At 39.9% G+C, this 24,966-nt stretch overlaps 1 protein-coding gene across 3 annotated transcripts in view; it reads left to right on the top strand.

The window, feature by feature from the left end:
- The window catches only part of PHF8 (PHD finger protein 8), a 100,729-nt gene that overhangs the window by 20,868 nt on the left and 54,895 nt on the right, over positions 1-24,966 (top strand). Inside the window, exons 3-14 of one of the 3 annotated variants that reach the window (XM_029240712.1) lie at positions 2,328-2,413; positions 2,804-2,912; positions 5,000-5,160; positions 5,991-6,132; positions 6,857-7,043; positions 8,873-9,035; positions 16,219-16,306; positions 16,676-16,782; positions 18,025-18,116; positions 20,625-20,714; positions 22,427-22,714; positions 23,478-23,581. In XM_029240712.1, the coding sequence (XP_029096545.1) occupies positions 2,328-2,413; positions 2,804-2,912; positions 5,000-5,160; positions 5,991-6,132; positions 6,857-7,043; positions 8,873-9,035; positions 16,219-16,306; positions 16,676-16,782; positions 18,025-18,116; positions 20,625-20,714; positions 22,427-22,714; positions 23,478-23,581 (1,617 nt within the window). Of the gene's footprint in view, positions 1-2,327; positions 2,414-2,803; positions 2,913-4,999; positions 5,161-5,990; positions 6,133-6,856; positions 7,044-8,872; positions 9,036-16,218; positions 16,307-16,675; positions 16,783-18,024; positions 18,117-20,624; positions 20,715-22,411; positions 22,715-23,477; positions 23,582-24,966 lie in introns of all 3 variants that reach the window. The other 2 variants (XM_029240711.1, XM_029240713.1) reach the window with 2 other exon arrangements.

The following is a 24,966-nucleotide window of genomic DNA, read 5'->3' as shown; positions in this document are numbered from 1 at the left end:
TTGACAATGCCTTTCACAGAACGGGTTTTTAATTTTAATGAAGTCCAGTTTATCAGTTCTCATTTTTCATGGATTATGCCTTTGGTGTTGCATCTAAAAAGTCATTGCCAAACCCAAGGTTATCTAGATTTTCTCCTATGTTGTCTTCTAGGAGTTTTATAGTTTTGTATTTTATATTTAGGTCTGTGATCCATTTTGAGTTCTTTTTTGTGAAGGATATAAGGTCTGTGTCTAATTCCATTTGTTTGCATGTCCAGTTGTTCCAGCACCATTTGTTGAAAAGACTGTCTTTGCTCCATTGTATTACCTTTGCTCCTTTGTCAAAGATCAATTGACTATATTTCTGTTGATCTATTTCTGGGCTCTCTTTTCTGTTCTATTGATCTGTTTATTCTTTCATCAATACCACACTGTCTTGATTACTGTAGCTTTATAGTAAGTCTTCAAGTTGGGTAGCATCAGTCCTCCAACTTTGTTCTTCTCCTTCAATATTGTGTTGGTTTTTCTGTGACTCACATATTTTGGACAGTGTGAATTTATTGTGGCACCAATCCAATGGATGATTTTTCTCTAGCCATGTCCAATGGTCCAATGTTATATAGTTGGATTGAGCCAGGGTTGGGATTTGCACTTGGGAGTGATGTAAAGGCAATGGGGCAAGTGAGTTGAAGGTATCTGTAAGAGAATGGTTGAAGTGAGGAATGATGAAATCTATGAACTAGATAGGGAAGAACGGTGAAGGCAACAGTAGTTGAACAGGTGAAAAGTAGGATCAAGGGATTTTTGAGGGCAAAGAACAGGTGTAATGAATGAGAGCTGGATGTATGTACTTGTGGTCAGAGTGTGATGTATGCATTTCATATTCCAGAGGTGAAGCAGTTGCAAGTGTTGACAAGGTCTGGGGGATGGCCATGAGAGTTGGTAGCTGAAATGGGAGTTGGAGGCAGCAGCTTCTGAAGATGAGAAGGTCAATGAGCTAAGAGGCTGGGATATTAGGCCTTTATATCCATAATTATGTCACGTGGGAGGCTGGCAGGACTTGGGATGAAGAAGAATCTGTGAGCAGGTTCTTCAGTGAGTGAAGAGGGTATGTTGGGGAGATGAGTAGCTGATAGTGAAGAGGAGTGGGAAGAGCTATTGTTGGATGATATGAAACTCAGAGGAATAGGAGATCTTACACAAGGATAGAGGAGAGATGATCACAGAGTCTCACTGGAAAGTGAGGGAGATGTTCACCCCCAGCCGAGCCCTGAGTTAGAAGGGTCTGGGAGAATGTACAACTTCTACCTGACCGGGTTCTAACACAGTGCTTCTTAGACTATCTGAGGTGAAGGACCCAGGGTATTTTGGGTTTTTTTTTTAAATTTCCAATTCATAATAGACCAATCCTTTTATAAAATAACATGTCCTCAATTTATTGATGTGCAACAGGTTTACAGGGTTAGCACTCGGGAAGGTGGTGGGGTCCTGATCCTAGGAAGTCAGTCTTAGCCAAAATGGTTGGAGCTCTGCCTTATTATTATGCTCCCTGTTCTCTGTGGCTGACCAAAGATTTTAGGAGATCTTAGCCAGAAGTTTTTTGGAGGGCTGCCGATGACTTCTTTGACGAGGAAGGCTTTAAATTTTGTGAGATTACCAGCTCACATACATGCAAACTCAGATTTTCAAAATTAAATAAATCTTTCTCAGACATTACAGTATGAAATAAGTAACACATGTTCATTGTAGAAAATTAGAAAATACATATAAGAGAAAAATGGTTACCATAATCCTTCACTCAGAGGGAACCACTGTTGACTATAAAATACTATTTTCATTCATTTTCATTTAATAAAGTAAATAGCTCAATAAAGTTTAAATGTTTGATTTTATGTTGAAATAATATTTTAGATATATTGGTTAATAAAATATTAAATTATTATTAAACTTAATTTCACCTGTTTCTTTTTACCTTTTTAATGTGGCTATTAGAACATTTAAAATTACATATTTAACTCACATTATATTTCTACTGGACAGCACTGCCCTAGAGTCTCTTCCAGCTTTGACCATTCTGAGTCTTAATGAAGCTTTATTGTCTGTACATTTTTAGCTCTGTCATAATTATTTTAGACCATTTGGTCCAATAGAACTTTTTGCATTGACAAAAAAGTTTGATAATCTGCCCAATATGGTAACCGCGTGTGGCTACTGAGCACTTGAAATGTAGCTAGTGTGATGGAGGAACTGCATTTAAAATTTTACTTAATTGTGTACTGAACAGCACAGTTCTAGACCTTACGAAAAGTAAAATTTCCACAAACCTTGTCTGATTTTCTCTTTTCTAGTTGTGTTGGTGTTGAAGAGGAGAAGGCTGCTGACATCGACCTCTACCACTGCCCCAATTGTGAGGTCTTACATGGGCCCTCCATCAGTAAGTAGATCTTGGAGTTTTTAAGAGAAGGCAGTCCAGAGGAGAGACAAAGCAAAGGAAGCTTGGAAGGAAAATTGCCTTTTTGTCAGTGTTTCAGATTTGTCTCTCTTGGGAAATAGCAGAAGCCTGTGTAGGCCCTGCAGGCCAGCAGCTGCTCCACTGAGAGGGCAGAAATGCAGAGTTTCACCTCCCTCCCTTACTTAGGGATTCCCCAGAGGAAGCACCTATCCTCACCAAGAGCTTTCCTGAGACTGTGAGGGCCTCCTTGACTCCAGATGATGCAAGGGGTTGTTAGATTGGAAGAGAAGCAGGATCTGCTGAGGCGTTTGCTCTTGGAACCATAGCTTGTAGCCATTTTGACTGACAGTGTCTTGTCTTTTACTGACTTAGTGAAAAAACGCCGTGTATCTTCAAAAGGCCATGATACACACAAGGGGAAGCCAGTGAAGACGGGAAGCCCTACGTTCATTCGAGAGCTTCGGAGTAGGACCTTTGACAGGTGAGGACCCCGTACTCCAAGGGCCAGTGAATGCCAGGGCTCTGGGAAGCTGGGGCCCATCTCTTCCCAGCTTTCCCACTGGCTGTTGCACTGCACTGGGTACCTCCACCATCTGGGGATGTCTGCAGGGCTCTGTGAGTTCCCTCTGGGGAGGGATCTTCTGTTTTAGTTGGTTTCTGAGAAACATTGCTAGAGTTTCATTTGATGTGCAGAGTACATTAAGGTCCACTTGTAGAAACTTTTGGTAGATAGGCAGTTTTCGCCTCAGTCAGGAGAGGATATTTACATGCACCCAGGGAATGCTATAACTAGAAGGAGTCTTAAAAATCAGAAAGTTTAATTCTCTCATTGTAGAGAAGATGAAACTCTTTGGAAAAAAATTTTTTTTGAGTAGTCATGTATTTCTTTTAAAATCAAGAAAAATTTTTTTTCTTTTAGAAAATTAAGATGGGCTTATTAAATAAATTACTTGAATTGAGCAAAAATAATGTTAGAAAAATTAATGAATAAAGCATTCTCTTTTGCTTAGTTTTTAATTCATTTGACCTTTTCCAGCTTTCCTATAATTGAAGTGTTATTTAGGATTATAAGTGTTTCTTCAACTTAATAAATTTTGTTTTATCTATTTAAAGGCACTGAGTCTCCTTTCTACCCCAGACCCCTCAGGTCCCTTCTCCAGAGTCAACCAATTTCTTGTGCATTCTTTCAGAAATAGTTTTTGCTTATACAAACATATGTGTGTGTGTCCCCTTGTTTATTAAAAAACACAAACAGAAACACTTATTCTACATCTTGCTTTTTTTAAAATCTAAATTATGGAGATCAATCCATAACAGCATATACAGATGTTCTTCATTCTTTTTCATGGATGTTTAGTACTCCACTGTATGGATGTATAATTTATTTAACCAGTCCTCTGTTGCTGAATATTAAATCAATTTTAGTATTTTGCTATTAGAAAAAAAATGCGCAGTGAATGTCTTTGTACTTAGGTTTTTGCATATGTGGGTGAGTATATGTGTAGATTTACTACCTAAAAATGAAATTGCTAGGTCAAAGGGTATGTGCTTTAAAAATGTTTATAAATATTGCCAGATTGTTTTCAAAGTGGCCACACTATTTCATACTCCCACTAGACAATGTGTGAGGGTACCTGTTTTCCTATATCCTGGCCAACACTGTTTATTATCAAACTTTTTTGCCTTTCTGATAAGATAAAAAATGAGATTTCATTGTTTCCACTTGCATTTCTTTAGTTATGAAGGAAGCATGTCTATTATCGTACATTTATAAGTCATCTTTATTTCTTTCTCTGTTAACTGCCTTCTCAACATTGTTTAACAGTTTTTCTGTTGGGTTACTGCCTATTTCATACTGATTTGTAATAGCTTTCCTTGCAGAAAATTTTAATTTTTACTTAAATTTACTATTACTATTTATAATGATTACTGGGCCTTGTCTCTCCGATAATTTTTCTACTACTCTATGGCTTTATTTTTTCTAATTTGATCTTTGTTCCATCTAGAATTACTTAAAGAGTGAGATAGGCTTTGATCTTAATATTTTTCCAGATGTTTGTCCCAACACAACTTGTCAAATAGCCAGTCTTTTCTCCAGCATGATTTTAAGAAAACCAGAAACTCCTGTTTTCTAGTTAACGAAGTATGTGTGTCAAGAGAGTGGCTATAAAAATTGTTTTTGTTTTTTAAATCAGTCTTTTCTCTTTATTTGCCAGTGTTTAAAATGGGGTAGTGCTGCTCTGGGTTAGAGTAATTTAGCTAAACTTGTCAGGTATGTCTTTTCTTCCTGGGCAGGCTGTTGAGTGATTTCTTCCTTTGTCATCTAGAGAAGAGCACCATATTGACAGGCTATCCTGGATTTAGCTTACCACCTCTGCCAGTGACCTGGCTTCTTGCCTTCGATAGGTCATTTCTTCCCTGGCAGGTGAAGTTTATGCCACTCATTAGTTGCCAGCCAACATTAGGTCCCCTCAGGAAGACCCCACCCTTTGGGTGAGTGACAGCATCCAGTGAGGCCTTCAGTAGCAGGGCCTCTAGGGTTCAGGCTTTCTCTCATGTGGCCCACAGCTCAGATGAAGTGATTCTGAAGCCCACTGGAAGTCAGCTGACCGTGGAATTCCTGGAAGAGAATAGCTTCAGTGTGCCCATCCTGGTCTTGAAGAAGGATGGATTGGGGATGACGCTGCCCTCACCATCATTCACTGTGAGGGATGTGGAACACTATGTTGGTAAGCACCACAGACCCTCTTAACTGTGACATTGTTCACTCCCATCAAAACGTATGACCCTTCCCCTCCAGTCTACATTTTGCATTTCCTTTCTAGCCATCTTGGGAATTTGAGGTGAAGTGCTTTGCCCAGAGTCATTCTTTTTTTTTTTTTTTTTGCGGTACACGGGCCTCTCACTGTTGTGGCCTCTCCCGTTGCAGAGCACAGGCTCCAGACGCACAGGCCCAGCAGCCATGGCTCATGGGCCCAGCCACTCCACGGCATGTGGGATCTTCCCGGACCGGGGCACGAACCCGTGTCCCCTGCATCAGCAGGCAGACTCTCAACCACTGCGCCACCAGGGAAGCCCCCCAGAGTCATTCTTAGGCAAAGCTGGAACCAAAATCCTAGCCTACCCTTCCTTTTCCTCCTAACACACCACAAAACCCCAGGCTGAGCCCCATCTTTTACCTGGGGAATTCCAAGGATTGTTATGGCCTCTCTGTCCTCTGTTGAGATGAGAAAGCCTTTGACTTTTGCCCTCACATGCTAGTTGTGTTCTGGACATGAGTTTTGGGGGATAGGAAGAGAAGTGAGGAAGCAGGGCCCAGGCAGGTGGATAGTACTGTGAGTGAGACTATGTGTCAGGCAGTTCTGTTGGCTTAGCAGGCCTGGACCTGGCACATAGGTCTAAGGAGAGTGTGAGGAATACCTACCCCCACTTCCCATTTATGCACATACAAATACAGTGAGAAGTTTTCAGTGTAAGGTCATTTTAGGGACTGGTTAGGGGATGTGAGAGTCTTCTCTGATCCCTGGGACTTGGTGCAGAATCCATCTCTTTACTCCAGGTTCTGACAAAGAGATTGATGTGATTGATGTGACCCGCCAGGCCGACTGCAAGATGAAGCTTGGTGATTTTGTGAAATATTATTATAGCGGGAAGAGGGAAAAAGTCCTCAATGTCATTAGTTTGGAATTCTCTGATACCAGGTAAGAGGGAGAGGGGTAAGTAAAAAGCCTCACAAAGTGCCTAGGACTTGTGATATACTGAGTGTACATTAGTGTTCCTTTCCCTTCTTCCCGGTGGTTTCTTCCTTTGGGATGAGGAGCTGGTTTATACTTTCTAGGGTAGCTGCTCACATTATAACAACCAAATCATATTTCTCCTTTACAATTTCTAGCATAGGATAGATTATACAGTAGCTATTTTAATTAATTTTTGTTTCCTTCAAGATTTAGGACAGCTTTCTTAGACCTTTTTTTGGTGTTTAGATTGTGGCATGGTCACTGTTTAACTCCCAGGATAGGTCCTCTGTCCCAGGTAAACACTTCTTTACCTGGAACTGAGCCCTGAGAGGTTTCTCTAATTGTTCCTCATAAAGAAGACACTACAACATGGGGACAGTACAATACTGTTATACACCATGTGCCAAGTGAATGGGCCCGGGTGTGGAGATTCTGAGCATTTAGTGGAGGAAATGATCACCTTTGACTGGGGAAGGCTATGGAGCTGGGACTTGGGAATTCCAGAGCTGAGTGGAATGAGGATGCTGACTGGACTTACAAAAATAAGTGTCCTGTGTGCTCTTTGGGATTCTGTGGAGAGAACTTCTTTCTCTTATCTGAGTCTCACTGGGATGGGGGGCATTTTATTCAGGCTTCAACCTTCAATTCCCAATCAGCTGACATCTGCTCTCCACCCCTTCCTTGATAGGCTTTCTAACTTTGTGGAGACACCCAAGATTGTTCGGAAGCTCTCATGGGTGGAGAACTTGTGGCCAGAGGAGTGTATCTTTGAGAGGCCCAACGTGCAGAAGTACTGCCTCATGAGCGTGCGGGATAGCTATACAGACTTTCACATTGACTTTGGTGGCACGTCGGTCTGGTACCATGTGCTCAAGGTAAGAATGGCTATGGCTTCTGAAGACAGCCAGGCCTTGGGCCTCCCTGTTTGTTTCAGGTGGCAGCATAAAGACAGGCTGCTAAGGCCTACCTGCATCCCAGATTCTATTTGGGTGACATTTCAACATAACTGCTCTATCAGGGTTGGGTACTGAGTGGATATGCCATATAAATTGTCTCTACTTTACAGTTTTGATGGTTAACTTTTTTTTTAATAACAGCAGATGCCTAAGGTTTTCTCTGACTGTTATCTTAATTGAACCAATCTGTACTCCTACCGCTATGTATGGAAATGTCCATATTTACTGCAGAAATTTCTGGTAACATGAGAAATTCCCTCTCCCCTCCAAGTTTATTGAGTTATAATTTGTATACCATAACGTTCACCTGTTTTAAGTGTATAGTTTGATGATTTTTGACAATTGTATAAATAGTTGCATGACTGCCACCACCATCAAGATAGAGCACGTATGAGATGGTTTTTTTTAATGTCAGCCTTTCTATAGTTTCCCTTTTAGTGGTCGTTACAATTTTATAATTAGCATATTGATTGTCAGTGACTATAAAGGATTTTTGAGGTCTGGAAAATAAATTTCTTAAGTAAGTTTTATTGTTCTCCACCACTGTTCATGCTATTTAGCTTTCTTATCGGAAACGCCAAGGAAAGAGCAGAAAACTTGGATATGGCTCTTGTCCAAATGATCACATATCTTGAGCTAGTTGTTTTCATTGGTTTATCATGAAGAAATTGGAGTGTGTAAATGAAAGTGCTATTATGCAAATGTTAGATTTAACTTTTTTATTTTTAAATAGTTTCTTTTTCATAGAAAAATTGCAAAAATAATAGGAAGATTTCCTGTGTGCCCTTCACTCAGATTCCCATGTTACTATTTTATTATACTCTCTCTTTCTCTGAAGCAAACATAATAAAATGGTTTTATATAAATATTTTTTCTGAAACACCTGAGAGTAGTTTCAGACAAGGTGTCCCTTTATCTCGTAATAATTCAGTGTGTATTTCTTAAAAACAAGGGTATTCTCTTATATAACCACAGTATAGTTATCAAAATCAGAAAATTAATATTGATATAATACTGCTATCTAATCTACAGGTCTGATTCAAATTTCTCTAATTGTACAGTAGATAATTTCTAGTAGATAATTTTCTACATTGAAATGTATTATGAAATATTGGTTAAACTAATCAGGCTATGGGTTGGGGATATTTTTGTGCTAGTGGGTTTTTTTCTTTTCTGCCAAATTATCTATCTGGTGATTATCCAGGCAAAACATAGTTAGGAAATAATATGTTCTTCCAACAGATAATCATCCAACATATAATCTTACAGAAGTCCTTGGGTGATTACTGAACTTTTAAACTTTTATTAGCTTTGATTGCAGGTGTGAGAAGGAATGCTCTCTGTAAATGGCATTTAAAGGCAAATTCAATTTTCTTCTCATTAGTAATGTGGCCTTAAATTCTCCTAGGGCTAGTAATATTGATCTACTCATCTATAGAGGCCATTTTTCATTTGGCATTGCATCTAAAATAGGAGCCTTTGGTGTACATTTGTCTTAAGTTGACAATTTTCTTTGAAATGTCCTTTCCAAATTGTTTTTGTCAGTTTTATAGAAGCTTAAAAGTACAAAGTGCAAAAGGACTTCTGAAGTTTTCCAAATATATATATAAATGATCCTTGGACAGAAGGAATTCTAGCATACTACATGGTCTTGGAACATGAGAGAGAGAATATTCTTTTGGAGACTCCCAGAAGACTTCTCTGGAAACCCTTGATATTTTTGACATGTCAATCTTTCTTTGTTTCAGGGTGAGAAGATCTTCTACCTGATCCGCCCAACAAATGCCAACCTGACTCTCTTTGAGTGCTGGAGCAGCTCCTCTAACCAGAATGAGATGTTCTTTGGGGACCAGGTGGACAAGTGCTACAAGTGTTCTGTGAAGCAAGGACAGACACTTTTCATTCCTACAGGTCTTCCCTGGGCTCCTCTGGGAGGGTTTGAGGAAGGTGGGAAGAGGAAGAGAGCTTGTGGCACTGGAACCAACCCCTTCCCATAATGTGTTGATCTGATTATGTGAGATATCCCTCTCATATCAGTTGAAGGCTCAGAAGTGGACATCAAGAAAATTCGAGTGGTGGCCAGTGGGCAGTGTGGTTTCTTGGGGAGGTCCAGGAGGAAGTTGATAGCTCCTTTGCACTGGACTGATGTCAACTTGGTGGACAGATAGAAAACAGGACTCTTAGCCCCATGACTCTAGAGATAGTGACTGAGAGACTGGCATTGTAGACTATAAGTCAGAATGACCTGGGTGGGGGTAGGGTTTTTTTTTTCCCCAAAACAATAAATGCCTAGGCTTCACCCTTAGAATTATGAAATCGTTGGTCTGGGGTGGGATCTGAGTGTATTTATTTTGAAAAAGTCCCCATAGTTGTCTCAATTTGGGGAAAGTTGACATCTTTAGTATGTTGAATCTTCCATGAACACATATGTCTTTCCATTGATTTAGATTTTTCTTGACTTTCTAATTTCTTAATTCCTTGATTTCAGAATTAGTGTTAAATTTTCTCAAAATGTTCAATAGAATTCTCTACTGCAGCCACATGGACCTGGAGATTTCCTTTTTGGGAAGTTTTTAATTAACATTCAATTTCTTTAAACCTGTATTAGGCTATTCAAATTATCTATTTCATATTGAGTGAATTGTAAGTTTGTGCTTTTCGAGCAATTGGTCCATCTTATCTAAGTTGTCAAATTTATGTGTGTAGAGATAGTATTTCTTTATTATTCTTTTGATATCTTCCAAGTCTCTAGTGCTACCCTGTGTTTCATTCCTGATGTTAGTAATTTGTGCCTTCTCTTTTATTGTGTGTTAGTCTTAATGGAAGTTTGTCAATTTTGTTGAACTTTTTAAAGAATCACTTTTTGTTTCACTGATTTTCTCTGTTGTCTTTGTTTTCAATTTCATTGATTTCTGCTTTTATCTTTGTTTTTCCTTCTTTCTGCTTGCTTTGGGTTTATTTTGCTCTCCTTTTCCTGATCTTGAGATGAGAGCTTAGATTATTGATTTCAGACTTTTCTTCTTTTTTTATAATAAATTTATTTTATTTATTTATTTTTGGCTGCATTGGGTCTTCGTTGCTGCGGATGGGCTTTCTCTAGTTGTGGCGAGTGGGGGTTACTCCATTGTGGTGCACAGGCTTCTCATCATGGTGGCTTCTCTTGTTGCAGAGCACGGGCTCTTGGTGCGCAGGCTTCAGTAGTTGTAGCACGTGGACCCAGTAGTTGTGGCTCGTGGGCTCTAGAGCACAGGCTCCATAGTTCTGGCGCATGGGCTTAGTTGCTCCGCAGTATGTGGGATCTTCCTGGACCAGGGCTCGAACCTGTGTCCCCTGCATTGGCAGGTGGATTCTTAACTACTGCGCCACCAGGGAAGCCCTTTTCTTCTTTTTTTTAATATAAGCATTTAGTGCTATAAATTCCCCCCTTAGCACTGATTTAGCTGTGTCACATATTTTGATATGTTGTATTTTCATTTTGTTAAATGTGCTTTAAAAAAAATTGAGATATAGTGCACATACCATAAAAATTACCATGTTAAAGGGTACAATTCAGTTTTTAAAAAAATATTCTTGAAGTTGTGCAGACATCACCACTATCTAATACCAGAGAGTTTTCTTCACTTCAAAAAGAAACCCTGTACCTATTAGCAGTCACTCCCCATTCCTTCTTCCCCCCCAGCCCCTGTCAACCCCACTTCTGTACTTTTCTCTGTGTATGAATTTGCCTTTTCTGAATATTTCATGTAAATGGAATCATGCAATATGTGGTCTTTTATGTCTGGCTTCTTTCACCCAACATAATATTTTCAAGGTTCATCCATGTTATCAGTACTTCATTCTTTAAATGGCTGAATAATAATTCCATTGTATGGATATACCATATTTTGTTTATCCATTCATCATTTTATAGACATTTGGGTTGTTTTCACTTTTTGCCTATTATGAATAGTGTTGCTATGAACATTCATGTACAAGTTATTGTGTTAACATATATTTTCAGTTCTCTTGGGTATATCTACCTAGGAGAGGAATTGCTGAGTCATATATATGGTAACTCTGTGTTTAACTTCTTGAGGAATTGCCAGACTGTTTTCTAAAGCAGCTGCATTTTCCACCAACGATTTATGAGGGTCTCAATTTTTCCACATCCTACCCAACACTTGTTTTTGCCTGTCTTTATGATTATAGCCATCCTAGTGGGTGTGAAGTTGTAGCTCATTGAGATTTTAATTTGTGCTTCTCTAATGGCTATTGATTTTGAACATCTTTCCATGTACTTATTGGATGTTTATATATCTTTTTTTGAAGAAATATCTGTTCAAAACTTCTGCCCATTTTTAAAATTTATTTATTTACTTGATTGTGCCAAGTCTTAGTTGAGGCAAGCAGGCTCCTTAGTTGCGGCACACGAGCTCCTTAGTTGTGGCATGTGAACTCTTAGTTGCGGCATGCATGTGACATCTAGTTCCCTGGGCAGGGATCAAACCCAGGCCCCCTGCATTGGGGGTGTGGAGTCTTATCCCCTGTGCCACCAGGGACGTCCCTGCCCATTCTTTAATTAGGTGATTTGTCTTTCTATTGTTGAGTTGTAAGAATTCTTTATATATTTTGGTTTAGACCTTTATCAGATGTATGATTTGCAAATACTTTCTCTCATTCTGGAGGTTGTCTTTTTACTTTCTTGATGTTGTTCTGTGAAGCCTAAGAGTCCCGTTTATCTGTTTTTTTTCTTTGCTTGTGCTTTTGGTGTCATATCTAAGAAACAATTGTCTAATTCAAGGTCATGAAGATTAACACCTGTGTTTTCTTCTGAGTTTTCTTTTTAGTTCTTACATTTATGTCTTTCATCCATTTCAAGTTAACTTTTGTATATGGTGTGAGATATTGGTCCAATTTCATTCTTTTGCATGTGGATGTCCAGATGTCCCAGAACAATTTGAAAAGACCATTCTTTCCCCCATTGAATTGTCTTGACACCTTTGTCAAAAATCAGTTGACCATAGGCCATGTATTGGTTTATTTCTGGACTTTGAATTATATTCCATTGATCTGTATGTCTGTCTTTATGACAGTATCACACTGTCTCAGTTATTGTACACTTGTAGTAAGTTTTGAAATTGGGAAGTGTCAGCCTTCCTGGGCCCCTTGAATTTCCATATGAAATTTTCAGCTTCAGGTTTTATATAGATTTTTTTTTAGTGTTTGCTCTAGTTTTATGTATATATGTATACATATATAGATATATATGTATATGTACATAGACATATACACATATATCTATGTATATATACATATATAGATAAATATGTATATGTGTATATATGTATATATGTACATACATATCTATATGTGTATATTTATATATACATATATACCTATCTTATGACAGTCTACTGGTACTGACATTTTACCAGTTTGAAGAAAGAGTTGAAACCTTACCTCTTTTCACATCTCTTTACCCTTACCATATGTAATGTATTTGTCTTAAATATTTCCTTTGCATACATTAGAGCTACATCACATAGTGTTTTAATTTTTGTTTCAGCTGTCAAACATAATTTAGAATATCCAAGAGCAGGAAAGTCTATTGTATTTACCTGTATTTTTACTCTTCCATTGTTCTTCCTTCCTGGTGTTTCAAGATTCCTTCTCTTATCATTTCCTCTCTGTTTAGAGTTTCAGGGTAGGTCTGCTGGCAACAGATTCTCTTAGTTTTCCTTCATCTGTAAATGTCTTGATTTCCCTTTCAGTCTTGAAGGATAGTTTTGCTGGGTATAGAAATCTGGGTTGATATTTTCTTTCAGCACTTGAATGTTGTGCTGCTTCCTTCTGGCTTCTGCGGTTTCTGATAAGATTTTGGCTACCCTTTAAATTGTTTTTTTCCCTGTATGTGTCATTTCTTGCTACTTCCAATATTTTTTCTTTTTTATTTAGTTTTTCAGCAGTTTGACTATCATGTGTCTTGGTGTGGATTTCTTTGGGTTTATACTGTATATGTTCATCGAGCTTCTTGAATGTGTAGGCTTATGTCTTTTGCCATATTAGTGAAATTTTTAGGTATTATTTCTTCAAATACCTTTTCATTTCCTCACTCTAACTTTTCTTCTGGGTCTTTGATTATACAAATGTAACACATTTTGCTGTAGTCCCACAGGTTCCTGAGGGTTTTTTTTCTGTCCCATTGCATGGTTCTTTATTTTTTTGTCTTTTTTATTTTTACTGGCATATAGTTGATTTACAGTGATTCAGGTGTACAGCAAAAAGAGACTCAGTTATATATATAGTATCTATCTTTTTTCAGATTATTTTCTATTATAGGTTATTACAAGATATTGAATATAGTTCCCTGTGCTATACAGTAGGTCCTTGTTGGGTTCCTGAGTTTATTTTTCTCTCAGTCTATTTCTTCTCTCTTGTTCATATTGGGTGCTTTCTATTGTTCTGTTTTCAAATTCTCTGATTCTTTTCTCCATTGTCTCCATTCTTCTGTTGAGTCCATTGTTTCATTATATATTTCAGATGTAGTATTTTTTAGTTCTATAATTTGTACTTGTTTCTTATTTATAGCTTCTTTCTTTTGTTTGTTTGTTTCCAGCATGCTTGTAATTGTTCGTTGAAGCATTTTTATGATGACTCCTTTAAAACTCGTGTTATATAATTCTAACATCTTTGTCTAACATTATATTGTATAATTCTGGATTTTCTTTTCTGTTACTCAGATCTGTTTGTCTATTCATATATCAGTATCATATTGATTTGATTACATTGGTTTTATAGAATGTTTAATATATGATGAGGCAAGTCATGCCCCCCTCCTCCTACCCCCATACCCATTTGCTTTTCTCTTTTATAGTTTTCTATTCCCATGCATTTATTCACCCATCTTTGAATTCTTTGCTGGGTCTCACATGATGTTTTTTTTTTGTACACTGGGCACTTGGTAACTGGTGAATTGAATTTGTCTACCAGAGATTTGAGTTGGATTCATTTGCATCTTGGTAGAAATTCCCACAAACTGGGTGCAATCTACTTAGTTCCACAAGCATTTCATGCCTGCTGTCTGCCCCAACATTGGGCTAGGTGCTAGAGATAGAATATGGATAGGCTATTCAGTACTAATAGACACAATAGAGGTATTCACCAGAAGTTTGGGGAGCACAGAGAAGAGCACTTAGTCTGGCCAGAGGTTTGTGAAAATCTTCTCAGAAGAGTGACACCTGAAGAGTAAATAGAGACTGACCAAGGAAAGAAAGGCAGGAAAGCCCTCTCAGATAAAGGGAAAGGCATAAACAAAGCAAAGATGTGTGAAGCAGTTTATGGATACTGGAGCCTAAAGACCAAGGGCTGGGAGCAGATGAAGCTGAAAAGGTTGGCAGGCTGAACTTACTTCAGAGGCAACTGGGGACTACTGAAGATTTATTTGTTTATTTAATTTCTAATGAAATATTTCAGATGTAGCAAGAGATATAAAGAATAATATAATGAACATTTATGTGTTTATAACTCAACTAAAAATATAACATATTACAAACATATTTGAAGCCTTGTATATACCTCTCCTCAATTACATTCCCATTCTGCCCTCTCAGAGCTAGCTGTTGTCCTGAAGTTGATGATATCATTCTCATGCATTTTTATCCCTTTATTACATAGGTATGCCTTAGTAAGCAGTATATAGTATTGTTTTACATGTTTTTGAATGTTACATAAATGGAATCAGATGTATTTTTTTAACTTTTTTCTCTGAACATTATGATTGTGAGATCCATGTTGATACATGTGGCTATTGTTCATTCATTTCACTTGCTTTCTAGTATTCCATTGTATGAGTATACAGCAGTTTATTCTTCTGTGGATGTACATTTCATTGAAGAGTTTCAAGCAGGAGGTGACATGGGCAGATTTGCATTTCAGATATATCACTTAGGGTTGAGATGTGGAGGATGGACTTCAGAGGTTGAGATTGGTGTGGAGCAGTGGTTTACAAACACTTTGGACTCTGGACCTGTTTATACCCTTAAATATTATTGAGGACCCCAAAGAGCTTTTATTTATGTGGTTTATATTTATTAATATTTACCATATTATAAATTAAAACTGAGAATTTAAATATATTTATTAGTTCATTGAGGAAAAAACAAGAATAAACCCATTACATGTTAGCATAAGTAATAATTTTTATGAAAAATAACTATTTTCAAACTAAAAAAATTTAGTGAAAAGATTGACATTTACATTTCTGCAAATCTTTTTAATATTCGGGTTAGCAGAAAACTTCTGTGTCCTCAAATCTGCTTCTGTGTGTTGTGATATCATGTCATGTACCCCTTGAAAAACTCCACTGTATACTGAGGGTTAAAAAGACAAATAACATCTTAGTATTATCATGAACATAGTTTTGACCATGCATATGCTCTGAAAGAGTCTCAAGGAGCCCCAGGATTCCCTGGATCACACCTTAAAGAACCACTGGTGTTAGAGGAGCCAGTTTGTAGGCTGTTTCAAATAGCATAGGTGAGAGATAATGATGGATCTGAACCAAGCCATTAGTAGGATGGATGGATGAAGAAGGGGAGATGAATATGAGAGAGATGTAAGAAGAAAAATCAGAAGGTCCCAGAAGGCAGTATAGGGTCAAGGGCAAGGAAAATAATTTAGTTTCAACTAGGTACATCCTTCACAACCAACCTGTGAAGTGGATATTTAGATATAGAAAATGGCAAGATTTGAACCCAGGTCTGTCTAACACAAAAACTGTTTTACCTAGCGCAGAGTTAGAAGGGGTAGTCATGGCAAGGAGGTGATGCCTTTCTTAGCAATAAGAGAGAGGGTGGGTGAGGCAACGAAGAGATTTTGAAGTGCAGAGAAGGGAAGTAGAAGGAGTTTATTAACCCCCAGGTTGGTCCAGTTCAGGGTTATAATGATGGCAGACTTGGCTAGGATGGGCGTTGGGAGAGTGGAGGAAGCTAGAATGTTCTGAATTACTGCCAGGCTGGCTGGTCTAAGGAGTTGTGTTTGAGCTGAGTGGGCAGTGGTGATGTCCAAAGAAGAAAGGCCCTCTGCCAGCTATGTTTTTTGCCTTGTTACACTGCAGGATGGATCCATGCTGTGCTGACCCCCGTGGACTGCCTTGCCTTTGGAGGGAACTTCTTACACAGCCTTAACATTGAAATGCAGCTCAAGTGAGTCCTGAAGCTCTGGTGATCCTGAGTTGGCCATTCCCATCTGCTAGAGTCCTTGAGTTCTCCGCTATTGTGAGGAGTGCAGCATAGAAGGGAGGCAAGATGATCAGAAAGGAATGGATACTGGTTTCTGATGATGTTCAGTCTGAAGATGAATACCTCTTCCTCACTTAGTAGTTATGTGAATTTTGTCAAGTCACATAAACTTTGAGCCCAAGTTTCCTAATCCATAGAGTAAGGTCTTAGAGGGTAGTTGTGAGGATTAGAGATAATGGATACAGAGCATCCAGAGCAATACCTGATACATAGTAAGTGCCCAGTAAACAGGGTCCTTGTTATCATTGTTATTGTTGTGCCTACTTCCTCCAGAGCCTATGAGATTGAGAAGCGGTTGAGCACAGCAGACCTCTTCAAGTTCCCCAACTTTGAGACCATCTGTTGGTATGTGGGAAAGCATATCCTGGACATCTTTCGAGGTATGGAGCCCTTTGCCAACTGTCCTTTTTGCCCTGCTGCCCTGACCATGTGTGTGTGCACATGTGCACATAACCATCACCTCAAATCAAGATACAGTACCCATCACCACAAAGATCTTTGTAGTGTTACCTCTTTATAACCTCACCCACTCTCTCCCCCTGAACTATCCATAACTTCAGGAAACCACTGGTCTCTTTTTCATCTCTGTAATTTTGTCATTTCAAGAATGCTATAAAAATGGAATCAAAGGATGCGATCTTTTGAAATTGGCTTTTTTACTAATCGTAATGTAGGGTAGGGCATGGATTTTAACTTTTTTATTTAGCAAAGGGGACTGAGAAAATTGGATCACAGTGAAATTATTCCTATTTCCTGCCAATTAAAATAAGAAACTCAATCGGTATAGTGTCAGAGTTCCCTGGACGTGCTTCCCCTGAGGACAAGGCCCAGTCCTGACTACCCATCATTGGTTTGGTTCCTGGGTATCAGCCCAGGTAGAAGCCAACCTGCTGGGTTTCCTCTTTCCTGGTCTGCTTGGAAATAGAGTGGCTCCCTTACTCAGACCTGAGATTCTTCAAGGTGACTTGGCCAGGAAGAGTTACAAAGAACCTCAGAGGCCAATGAGTACACTCTCTTATGAAGTACCTCAAGCCCTTATTCTGCCATCTAGACAGACCGTCACTTAAATGTTCATTCAGAGGCTGGATGACTAACTGCTTATTATTTTCTGTTCTGAACAGCTTAGTTCAGTAGAAAATTCTTTATTGAGCCTAAATCTGGATGTTTGTTATAACCTCCTCCTGGAGTAACTCAGAACAAGGCATTAATGGCTCTTCAGATCTGTGTAGGTGGCAGTTGTCCTCCTGAGTGTTCACATTTTGAAACCCAAAAGGCAGAGTAGTGTAGAAGGAGCACAGGCCTCAGATTTAGACAGATGAGGTTTCAGTCTTGGCTTTGGCACTTACCAGATGTGGCCTTTGGTTGTCTCTTTGCCTCTCTGAGCCTCATTTCCTGAACTATAAAATGAAGATAATGATATTTGGCTTATAGGGTTGGGTATAGGATTAAATGAGATAGTAGACGTCAAGGTAGTCATAAAATGAACACCATTATAAGAACTGAGATATGGAGTTGTGCTCAGAACCTTGAGCATTTTCTCTGGTTGCCTGAAAAAAACTAACAAGTCCTTCACTTCCCTGCATGGCTTCTTTGACACTCTACCTTCCTCTTTCCCCCTTTAGGTTTGCGAGAAAACAGGAGACACCCTGCCTCCTACCTGGTCCATGGTGGTAAAGCCCTGAACTTGGCCTTTAGAGCCTGGACAAGGAAAGAAGTAAATATACTTATTTCTCTACCTACTTTAGAGGTCTACTCTCAGCAGGGACTGGCTTTGGGAAGATCCTCTGGGGACGTGGAGGAAACTAGGGAGGTTTGTGGGCTCCTAGGATTAGAGTAGAGGACTGGGCTAGGACTCCTTGGATTATATTTTTAAACCTTTCTTTCTGATTATGAAAAATAATACATGCTTACTGTAGAGAATTAGAAAAATACAGAAGAGTGTAAAGAAGGAAAAACTTCACCTGTAATTTTAACTCAGAGGGAATAAACATTAACATTTGGGTATACTTTCTTTTGTTTTTTTAATATTCATTTTAAAAACATGATTGCTCTCACCCTGTACATATAATTTTGTATCTGAATTGGTTGGCTTATCTTAGTTTTTCTGTGTCACCAGAGTTCTCCACAAACATTAATAGTTACATGATATTATTTTGCAGGGATGTACCATCCTTACCTAACCACTTGTTTATTGTTGCTTATTTATTTATTTGGGGGATAGTTCTAGAAAATCATGCAGTAAATAGCTGTTTGCATCAGTCTTTGTTCCTCATCTCTTGATTGTTTCTTCAGGATAGATTTTTAGAAGAGTGATCACTAGATCAAAGTATGTGAAAAAATGTAAGACTCTTGATGCATACTGCCAAAATGGCTTTTTAGGAATATACCAATATCCATCTATCCAATTGAATACTAAACAGCTATAAAAGAGATTAAGAAAGCTCTCTATGTACTGATTTGGAAAGATCTCCAGAATTTATCATGTAAAAGTGTAGAACTGTGTGTATAGTGTGCTACCTTATGTGTAAAAGGGGGGAAAAGAAGAATTATATTTGTATGTGCTTGTATTTGACTGAAGACACAATCTGGAGGGATGCAGAAGAAACTAATAAAAGTGGTTACCTGTTGGGGTGGGCTAGGGGAGCTGATGGCAGGGTCAGATATATACTGAGGCTTTTCAATATATATCTTTCTATATTGTTTGAGTTTTGAACTACGTGAATGGATTACCTACTCAAAATGTTGAATTTATTTAAAAACCAATTTTAAGAAATGCAAAAAAAGGAAATATCAATATATTCTTTTATGCTTCTGATACTCTTTGTAGATTCCTTCCCCTGCATACAGTAGCCTGAGGAGACTTTTCAGCCACTGCAGGCTTAAATGTGCACAATCTCCCCATTTCCTGTTGGCAGCCTTCCCCCCAGATATCCTTGGACTTCATGTTTTGGGCCTTCTTTTGCTCCCTGGACTCAACTGCACCTGGGCCTTAGCCTTCGATTCTGTTTTGCCACATCCCTCAGGTGTGGCTACCTTGGGTTTCATCTCTGACTCTGCATCCACACCTGACCCTCCCGCGAAGTGAACTTCAGAGTGACTCTGTCCCAGGAACACGAAAAGGGAGGGAGGTGGGTAGGTCCTAAGCACTCATGTCCTGAGCCAGGATGGCCTCAGGGACCAAAGGATGGCCCCAACAGTGTGACCAAAGGGAGCTGGAAGAGAGTAGGACACAGAACTGAGGAGCCACACTCATGGGAGAAGTCTTTAGTGAAGTGCAGACAACTTCTCTTTTGTGAAGAGAAGCAGTTGCTCCTTCACCCTTCCAGAGCCCCTGGGCTGGGAGGAGGGAGCTGTCAAGGTTATCCAGCTGGGTCACATGGGTTCTCAGCCCCCATCACTGCCCAGCCACCAAAATAAATTCCAGATGGATTAAAAGAGTTAAAGGAATCAAACCATGGGAAGCAAGGAGGAAATGCTGAGGAATTTTTATCAGTCCTCTGGATACAGAATTCAAGTCAAAACTGGTGGAAGAAGTCACAGAGGAAAAGTTTGAGCTGTCTGTCTGCATAGAGATGTATTGATAAACAAGATTGCAAATGAATTAAAAGAGAGACAATCAACAGGTCTCTCCCTGGGTTGCTGTTGGGCTAGCTGTGGGCTTGTAGCTGCTCAACATTGAGTTCTGTCCTCACAAGTAGAGAGGCTGGATTGTTCCCAGGGATCTTGCTGAGGTTCTTGACTTTCTGAGGGGTGTGGTTCAAGCCACAACTAAGTTCCTCACACCTCTTGACACTGTCCTTTATCAGGTATATGTTTTGCAAATATTTCCTCCCAGTCAGTGGTTTGTCTTAACAGTGTTTTTCTAAGAGAAGTTTTTATTTTTTAATAAGTCTAATTTATCAGTTTTTTCTTTTATGGTTCATACTTTTTATGTCCTAAGAAATCTTTGCCTAACCCAAGGTCCCAATGATTTTCTCCTCTGTTTCCTTCTAAAAGGTTTATAGTTTTAGATTTGACATTTAGGTCTGTGATCCATTTTGAGTCTGTGTGTGTGTCTGGTGCAAGATATGGAATGAAGTTCTTTTTTTGCATATGGATATCTGATCAGTCTAGTACCATTTGTTAAAGAGACTACCCTTTCTCCATTGAATTGCCTTGGTAACTTTGTTGAAAATCAGTTCATTTATGTGTGGATCTATTCCTCATGCCTTTTGTTTGACAGGCTCTGCCAGACCACGAGGATGAGATCCCAGAGACAGTGCGGACCGTACAGCTCATTAAAGATCTGGCTAGGGAGATTCGCCTGGTGGAAGTAAGAAGCATGGGAGCAGGGGAGGCGTTTGGGAAGGGCTCAAGGCTCAAGTGGCAGGTCAGGCTTTTGCAGTTGGCATGAGAGCTCAGGGGAAGGATTGGGAAGACCCCACCAAGGACCCTATTCATTCATTCATTTATTCATTCATTCAGATAATTATTGTGTGCCTCGAGCGTGCCACATGTTGGGCTAGGTGCTTAGGATACATAAATAATACAGTGCCTGCCCACAAAGAACTCACAATCTAGTAGAGGAACCTGGGCAAAGTTAACCTGTCTGAGCCTCAGTTTCCTCATGTCTAAAGTGGGGATAACTAATAACTACTGAGGGATTATTAAGAGGATTGAGTAAGATAATACAGGTTGAGCACTAAGTATAGGGCTTGGCACACAGTAGGTGCTCAGTAAATTCTGCTGGTGGGTCATGGTGGTCGTGGGTGGCAGAGGTCATAGTAGTAGTAGTAGTAGTTGTTGTTATTAATATTTTGACTCAGTCTCTACATTCTACAAAATGACAGTTCTCCCGGGTTGAAGATGATTACAAAGCCATGTTTCAACAGGTGGCATATACCACGAGACAGTAAGGTGCAGTGGTAAGAGACTCAGAGAAACTTGGGTTCTGGTTCCTGCTCTGTCATTTGCAAGCCTTTCAGAGCCTCAGTATCCTTATCTGTAAAGTGGGGATAACACCACCTTTTCAGAGTTTTGTTATGATTAAGAGCTAATGTATATAGAGCCCCTCGCACAGTGCCTGGCAGAGTAAGTACTCAATAAATGTGAGCCATTGTTATTAATAGACTGCAGCAAAGAGAGAACTCAGTGTGGGCTGGTGAAGTAGCAAAGGCACCAGAGGAGAATTGGACTTGAGGAAGTTTCAACTTTCCTTTAGCTCAGAAGCTGCACTTCCATTTAGTGCCCAGGATATAGGCACTAAATCTGTGCTGAAGGGTGGTCAGAGTGAGCTACTGTGAAGTTGGGGTTCTAGCCTCACCTCTTGCAGCATGTTTCACTGCCTACACCATAGCTTACATTGTCCACCTCCTACCTCATTTTCCACCACTTCCATCTGTCAGAATCCTTCAGGGTTTTAGGCCTACCTTTTCTCTGGCTCTTCCCACTTAAACCAGTTTTATATACACAGAACTTTGGGCTGGTTGGAAGAGGACTTAAGAGATGGATCATACATTTTTCATTGGCTTTCAAATGTTTTGAAGCAATGAAATCCTTTTTTTCAAATGAAATCTTAATGTGGAAGCTCAATATATACAACCAATCAAAGCATAACTGCTATGAATAAGATGAAGGTGGGAGGCTAGTAGCAGAATTAGGACTAGAACCGCTCTCCTGCTCTCAAATCCTGTGGTCCTTAGAGTTGGAACCACACATTTTAGTACTCAATTATTTTCTGTCTCATGTCAGCTGCGCTTGGAGTCTTTTCCTTTCCGGTTTTGACAGTAGTGCTGAGCTTTTCCTCTGCTCGTCTTCTCCTTACTCGTCAATGGCTAGGTAAAGAAATGCCACCCAGTAAATTCTTGATGACTTATTGTGCCAAGACTAGGGTGTGCATAAGTGCATATGTGGAGCATCTTTAAGCCCCTTCATGGCAGTACCGCCAGTGCCATAAACATACCTCTGCTCTTAGTGCAGAGTGAACCATTGAGTAAGCTCTAACCCCCTCATGTACTAACACTCTTGTAGGATATCTTCCAACAGAACGTTGGGAAGACAAGCAATATCTTTGGGCTGCAGAGGATCTTCCCAGCCGGCTCCATTCCCTTAACCAGGCCAGCCCATTCCACTTCAGTGTCCATGTCCAGGCTGTCACTGCCCTCCAAAAGTGGTTCAAAGAAGAAAGGCCTGAAGCCCAAGGAATTCTTCAAGAAGGCAGAGCGAAAGGGCAAGGAGAGCTCAGCCTTGGGGCCTGCTGGCCAATTGAGCTATAATCTCATGGACACTTACAGTCATCAGGCACTGAAGACAGGCTGTTCCCAGAAAGCAAAGGTGGGTGCTGGCCCTTGGGTTCAGCCCAACCCTTTTGGGTCCCTTGGAAGAGCAGGGTATAAAAAGGATAGGCTCTCCTGTCCTCCCACCTCCCTTAGGGCCCCTGGTGTTTGGCTACCAGTCCCACTCATTTAACAGACATTTATTGAGATCTTGTCTATGCTGGGCACTGTGATAGGTGCTGTGGACGTAACCCTCAAGAGGCTGACAGGCTAGTGAGAAAGATAGGCATAAAAAGAAATGAGTGCAATGAAGCGTTGTGGATGCCACGATCAAGGGTATGTGTGGGACCCTGAGACACGGGAGGGGATGATTCTATCTGGGTAGGGGCGATGGTCAGGAGCTCTTCTCAGTAAACATGACACTTGAGATGAATCTTGAAATGCTGGGATGGGAATGACATTTGAGAGCATGGTATAGGAGTGGCAGGTTGGAGTCTTGAACAGGTTCTTGAGAAAAGCCCTCCTCCAGGGCTCCACCTTGCTTCAAGATTGTGGTGCCCTCCATAGGCATGTGAAGATACTCCACCTCTTTTTAGGGAACATGTTTTGCAAGATGGATAGGTTTCCCCTGAGCCAGCCATACATTCTCAGCCTTCTGCTCCTGTGATCATTTGGGTTGGGGGTGGGGGGACAGCATAGCAGAAGGCCTTGGTTCAGGTGGTTTTGACAGTGAACTCAACCAGTGAAACCAGAGGGAACTGGTCATTCTGATTCACATGGGAGTTCCAGACAGGTGACAACTGAGCCTCCTCCTCCTACAGTTCAACATCACTGGTACCTGCTTGAATGACTCAGATGATGACTCGCCAGACTTGGACCTTGATGGGAATGAGGGCCCGCTGGCCCTGTTGATGTCTAATGGCAGGTGAGGTGGGAAGAAGAAGCAGAGATGCTGGGATTGTTGGTGGCAATATGCCACTAAGACAAGGCGTGGAATTGGGACCTGGGGCTGGGACATGGGTGAGGGAGGGACTGTGCTTGGGGAAATAACCAGATATTATCAGATAACATTCCTTAGTACAGAGAACCATGGTAGTGTTGGGGGTGGGAAGGGGGGAGAGGTCTGGAACTAATTGGCAATCCTGAGAAAAATCTTATATAAGTTCTAGAAATTTCAGCAAGTCAGTGGATCAGAACTGTTGGTGGGAATAGGAGGTAGTACAGCATACTGGTTAAGAGCATTAGTTTTTTATATACCTTTTGCAATTCAGTTTTTAGGAACTTATTTTGCAGAAATATTTGCACAGGTGTGTAAAGAGAAATATTTAGTAGTCACTGTATCATTGTAATAGTAAGCAATTGGAAACGTTCATCAATAAAGGTTGGATAAATAAATTATGGTACATCTATGGAATAGAATGCTGTGTAACTTAAAAAGAATGAGTTTACTATCTATTGACGTGAAAAGATTTCCAAGATATATTTTAAGTGAAAATATCAGGTTGCAAGATAATATATAGGAATAGTTCATTTTAATTTTTTAAAAAAGCACGTATGCACATATGTGTGTGTGTGTAAAAAAGCAACATACAGACCTTTTCCTTTAACCTTTTGAAGAGGTTTAAAATTTAATTTATGTGGTTTAAAATTCAAAAAGTGTGAAAGAATACATAGTGAAAAATTTTGCTCCCACTCCTCTCTGTTCCCCAGTTCCCCTCCTCATGGAAAACCAGTGTCAACGATTTCCTTCCAGAGATGTTTATACACATCCATGCAAATAAATATATTTGTCACATATTTTATACTTGTCACACCAAACTTGTAACAGTAGTTGTCTCTGGAAAGTAGAATAGGGGAAGCAAGAGAGGAAATTTTCACTTCAAAAGCATTTGAATTTTATACAGTGAGCACATATTACTTTTCTTAAAATAATTTTTTTTTTCCGGTACGCGGGCCTCTCACTGTTGTGGCCTCTCCCGTTGCAGAGCACAGGCTCCGGACGCGCAGGCTCAGTGGCCATGGCTCACGGGCCCAGCCGCTCCGCGGCATGTGGGATCTTCCCGGACTGGGGCACGAACCCGTGTCCCCTGCATCGGCAGGCGGACTCTCAACAACTGTGCCACCAGGGAAACCCTAAAATAATTTTTAACAGAATGTTTTCTAAAAGAATAAAATAAAAGCACATCTTGGCAAAAAGCTCCAGCTTGGGAATCAGACAATCCCGAATTTGAATCCGTGCTCTGTCACATATTCGCTATGTGACTTTGACAAGCTAATTAACGTATCTGCACCTCTCTGTCCTCATTTTAT

This window comes from Monodon monoceros, unplaced genomic scaffold (genome assembly GCF_005190385.1).
Source record: "Monodon monoceros isolate NGI ecotype Baffin Bay Population unplaced genomic scaffold, NGI_Narwhal_1 Super_Scaffold_22, whole genome shotgun sequence".
NCBI lineage: Eukaryota > Metazoa > Chordata > Mammalia > Artiodactyla > Monodontidae > Monodon > Monodon monoceros.
This window is presented reverse-complemented; position numbering and strand designations above follow the sequence as displayed.